General features: G+C 33.7%; 1 protein-coding gene across 1 annotated transcript in view; it reads right to left on the bottom strand.

The window, feature by feature from the left end:
• Positions 1 to 17: 17 nt before the first annotated feature.
• The window catches only part of LOC108749588, a 15,476-nt gene continuing 10,687 nt past the window's right edge, over positions 18 to 4,806 (bottom strand). The window contains exons 2-3 of the mRNA XM_018488369.1: positions 2,499 to 4,725; positions 18 to 421 (exon numbers count right to left, since the gene is read on the bottom strand). Of these exons, the coding sequence (XP_018343871.1) occupies positions 81 to 421; positions 2,499 to 4,725 (2,568 nt within the window). The 3' untranslated portion in view covers positions 18 to 80. The remainder of the gene's footprint in view (positions 422 to 2,498; positions 4,726 to 4,806) is intronic.

Consider the following 4,806-nt stretch of genomic DNA (forward strand, 5'->3'; position numbering starts at 1 on the left):
ATTATAAACATTAGAATACATAAATTAAATTAACGTTCTTCAGAAAAAATATTTCATTAAAATTAATATATTATTGTAAATTAAGGCACGCTGACTGGCAAAAATCTCGTTCTGTCACCAACTTTTGGCTCAAATCTCAGATTTACTTTCTCGCTCTCTTCATCGCCGACCTCAAGGAAGGTATTCCAGTCCAACAGAAAATATAGGCCGTTCCTTCGTTTGGTTGGCAGAACAGGATCCGGTGCACGTGTAGTACCACCAAAGGATTCTTCCAATGCCGCAAGATTTGCATTTGTAGATATTGATGACTCTGCAGTTGGTGCCAATGCATCACGGAAGTTTGAACCATTCTTTGTGGAATCTGAAGTCGTCGGGATTGTGGCCATAGTCGTCGTTGTTGTCAAAGAAACGTCTGCAGATTCTGCCGACAAGATCTTTGGTGAATTGGTGTTTAATTGCTATTTTATTTATTTTATGTGATATTATCTCTGAGAAAATTTTTTATGTTTTATAATAATAAATGTGACAATCATATCATGACTAAAAATGCTATTAAAAATTTTGATAAATGTATTTTCGCGAATATTATTGTCAATTTAAGGAATAAGCCGAAATAATTTAAGAAAAAATAAAATATTGCGAAAAATTAAATTTTGATAAAAAAAAGATAAAAAATATGAAAGAAAATTAAAAAATATATGTAGCATTGTGCAAAAAATATTTTGAATATTCTTAGCAACGCTGAGAGTATTAAAAAATTTTATCATTATATATATAGATATAAAAATTATAAAATTATAAAATTACTTTAAGAGGAAAAGATCGGAAATTAATGAGGAAAATATTATATAAAGAATATGATTGGAAACAAGACCGTCTATATAAATATTAAAACTTTAAATACAAAGCGCCTTCCCGGTCCGAGTGTTAAGATGTTGAACTACTATCTAATATACATTCAATTAAATTGAATTAATATTTCAGAAATAAATTGAGAGCCGATGAAATTATCGGATTCACACAATCAATCTGAAACAAATAATCCCCCCAAATTCTCCCAAATCTTAAAAAACTGTAATAAACTTATTGCGAAAAATATTGCCTCGGCCGGGAGTCGAACCCGGATCTCTTGCATTCCGTGCGAGCGTCCTGAGCCTTTAGACTACCGAGACCTTAGCAACACTCTTCGCAATAACCGTTATTTCTGAAATATTAATTCAATTTAATTGAATGTATACTAGATAGTAGTTCAACATCTTAACACTCGGACCGGGAAGGCGCTTTGTATTTAAAGTTTTAATATTATATAAAGATGTATACATATAATAATAAAGAAGCTGAAATTGCAGATAATACTCGAGTCAAGCACAATAAAAATGAATATTTTCTAAATTCATCTTTGATAAAGATTTCAATAAAAAGCACTCTTCTCTTCCCTCTCTATTGTGTTTTCCCCATTTAATTTATTGCAGCGCAGCTATATATTATGAAAGAAGAAACTGTTTAAAGGAAAAACTCCAAAGAATAAAGTAGACAATAAGTTTTTTGCCTATCCATTGCGTGATTGGTAGCGATAATGATGACATTGAGTTACGAACCGGTTTGCGTGCGAGTAAATGCATCCAATATTTACGTGCAACATCAAGACAACGCGTATTGCTTCAGAGTTAAGCACGCAGGATGAAAGTTGTATCTATCTAGTAGATAGTAACCATGGGCGCCACGAGGGGAGTGAAAAGGGATGTGTAATGCTCCCTAGCTTATGAAATAAGTGGAAAAGAGGAAAATCTACAGAAAAAAAAGAAGTCACATAATATGAAATACAACTTTTCTAATTAAACAAAAAACTCAATGCAAATGTTAGGTAACTAATATTTGTAATAAAACTTTGAGAAATACATTTTAAAAATATCAATATTAAAACAAAAACTTGAGTTTGTCTTGGTTGCTACATGTTCAAATTCAAATTTGTTTGTCACATTACCATTGTGAAGTTAACCACCCAACATTGAAAAGAATAAGTTCTATGGCTCATTTAATTGCTTATCGTTTGCATGTGTATGCACATTTTGAATTTTTATTTACACACTTCCAATAGAAAAGTTATTACAGTTGGCGCTCGAATTTGAATTCTTTTGGGTGCACCTCTCTGTTAGTAATTTTGCGCCTATGACAGTAACGTATGCATAAGGAAAAGATTGCAAAAATCTTCTTTGATGAACATCGTTTAGATAGTTTGCATACCGAAAGATGTTCGAATTTATCATAAAATGTTAATGTGCAGTTTTATTTAGCATTATATACAAATTTTCAAGCTAGAGAAAATTACTGAGGGAATAAGTATTTAGTAATGGCATCTCCAAAAATACATTGATTTAATTGCATAATCTTATTCCTTGTGTTGATTAACATGTGTTAGATTCTCACTAAATTCTAAATAATTCATCCAATCTAGAATTTCAAATTGCCCAAAAAGGATATCATAAATATTTTTTTACCAGTAGGCGCTGAAAGAGCTCGATCATCATTGGTAGTAGTTTCTTTCAGATTCTGTTGTCTTTTTACTTCATTTTTTACATTTACATTATAAGAAAAAGAGTGAGAGAGAGTTTTAATCATCTCTTCTAGACTCAGCGGATCCGGCCCATCCTTTAAAGTTTTTGTAGTAACAAGCAGATTATCGGCTACTTTTCGTACGTCCGTTGCGTTTGCTTTTCCTTCCTGAATTAATCTAATTTTGTCTAAAAGTTCATTAATTTTCATTCTCTCCTCTTCATTCTTTACACGGACTTCGTGAGGTTTAAACACGTGAAACTGGGTCGTTTTTGTTGGTTCCATACTCTCGATCTTTGATATTGTTCCCGATGTCTTGCGAGATATGAGGCCTATGTTCTCCAGAATTTGCCTCATGTTATCTGGAACGACTTCGATCAACGATGGACGTTCCGTTGATACCGACATGGCCTTTTTCTGTCTGCTGTCGCTAACACCAAGTCCAAATTTTGCTAAAAATTCTTTCATATCTTCGTTTCTTATCTTAGATGTTGGCAAAGGTTTGAAGTTGGTATAAGAATTTGTGTTAGTGATCTTCAGCGGGGACGATGTTGTTGTCACTAGATTAGATGTTTGTAAACCAAATTTTTGGAAAAGTAATTGTACATCAGGTGTTAGATTGTTCATGCCTTTTCCGATCTCTAAAACAGGATTCTCAAAAGTGTTTTGAGCGTTTATTGGTGATGAATCGTGCACAACATCTGTCAGACTGGAAAGAGAAGTTGTATAGACTAAACCGTTACTGTTAGGAATTCGGGATTTTATCTCTAAATCTTTATTACTCTTTTTAAATACATCTTCTACATTTGTAGCATTTTTCGGTCGAAGTCCAATTGAAGCAAGCAATTCCATTATTTCTGGACGCATCGTTGTGATTTTGCGAAAACCTCCAGTGTTTAAATTGTATATATAAGTAGAATTATATTTTAATTTTTCTTTCTCACGCGCCGGCAAAGTGGAAGAAGAAATAAAAGATAAAGGAGAAGAGAGGGGCATTGGTGTCACGTAAATGGGAGCTGATTCAGCATTCACAATTTGTATTTTTTCGGATGTTATCTTTGAATTCTCTGGAATGTACTTAATTTTGTTAGTCGGCGCTATATTTTCTAATGGCATTTGTGTAGTAGCAGTTGGAAAAAGCTGTTGCTTGTTGCGAATTCTTTTAAAAAGCGTATCTGTTTCATCAAGTTTTGTTAACATTGTGGTACTTTCTTTTTCTTTCTGTGTTATTGGTGCGTTATATCGCCATTGATCAACAGACAAAACATTTTCATCATATTTTAAAGGACGAGATATCATTTCTTTTTCTCTCTCCGGTTCCAAGTTAAACATTGAAATATACTTTTTTGTCTCTATTGTTCGTGGGGGGATTGTTGTTGCACTGGTACTATATACTACATAAACTTCTTTGTCTTTGATTAATGAAGATCCTTGAAATATTGGTTGTCTAGTGGTAGTTGTTTGTTTTTCAAAAACAATGGTAGGAGGGGGTTGCTCTCTCTCTCTCTTTTGCAGATTTCCCAGATTGAAGCTAAATTTGATTGGCGCTGAATCATTTAGTGTCTCTTTCATAGGTACCTTCGAAGACACTTCCGAATACGTTTCTTTGTGATTTCTATACAATTGTGTTTGTTCAGGGTGTTCGCTCTCTCTCTCTTCATTTACTAAGTTTTTGTTTGGAGCATGTGTTACTACAAAATTATCGAGAGATTGTTCCTTTTTATCATGTTGTATATGCATTTCTTGCATGAGTATGTTTTTTGCTTCTAATTTCTTATTCTTCCACACTTCAAAGTCTTCCGGATTGGGAGAAGGATCCGCAATTATTTGAACTATTGGCGGTTTGATATGTAGATCCTTGATGTTTTCTCTGGTGTCTTCTGCGCGCGCGTTATAAGGTAAAACTACCATTAAAGCTTTTTGATAGATATTTCTTGCTTCCTCCATTGTGTGTGTACTTTTGTTCTCGTATGTCTCAAGATTTTTGGATGTAATATTAAAAAGGATGTCAATAATCTCATGTCTGGTGAGATATGGCAAAGTAGAATTTTGGCGAATCAATCTTTCGACTTCGTCAATCGTTCGATTGATTGAGCTCTCGACTTCAGTTTTTGATGGAAGATCATTGCAACGACATAAGCCGATGACGAACAGCATACAAAATAGCACAACCTGAAAACAATAATTATAATTATAATAAATGAGAGAGAGAGAGGGGGGAGGGAGAGAGGGAGAAAGGAGAGGGGGGTGGGA

The sequence above is a fragment of the Trachymyrmex septentrionalis genome, unplaced genomic scaffold (assembly GCF_001594115.1).
Source record: "Trachymyrmex septentrionalis isolate Tsep2-gDNA-1 unplaced genomic scaffold, Tsep1.0 scaffold30, whole genome shotgun sequence".
Taxonomy (NCBI): Eukaryota; Metazoa; Arthropoda; class Insecta; order Hymenoptera; family Formicidae; genus Trachymyrmex; species Trachymyrmex septentrionalis.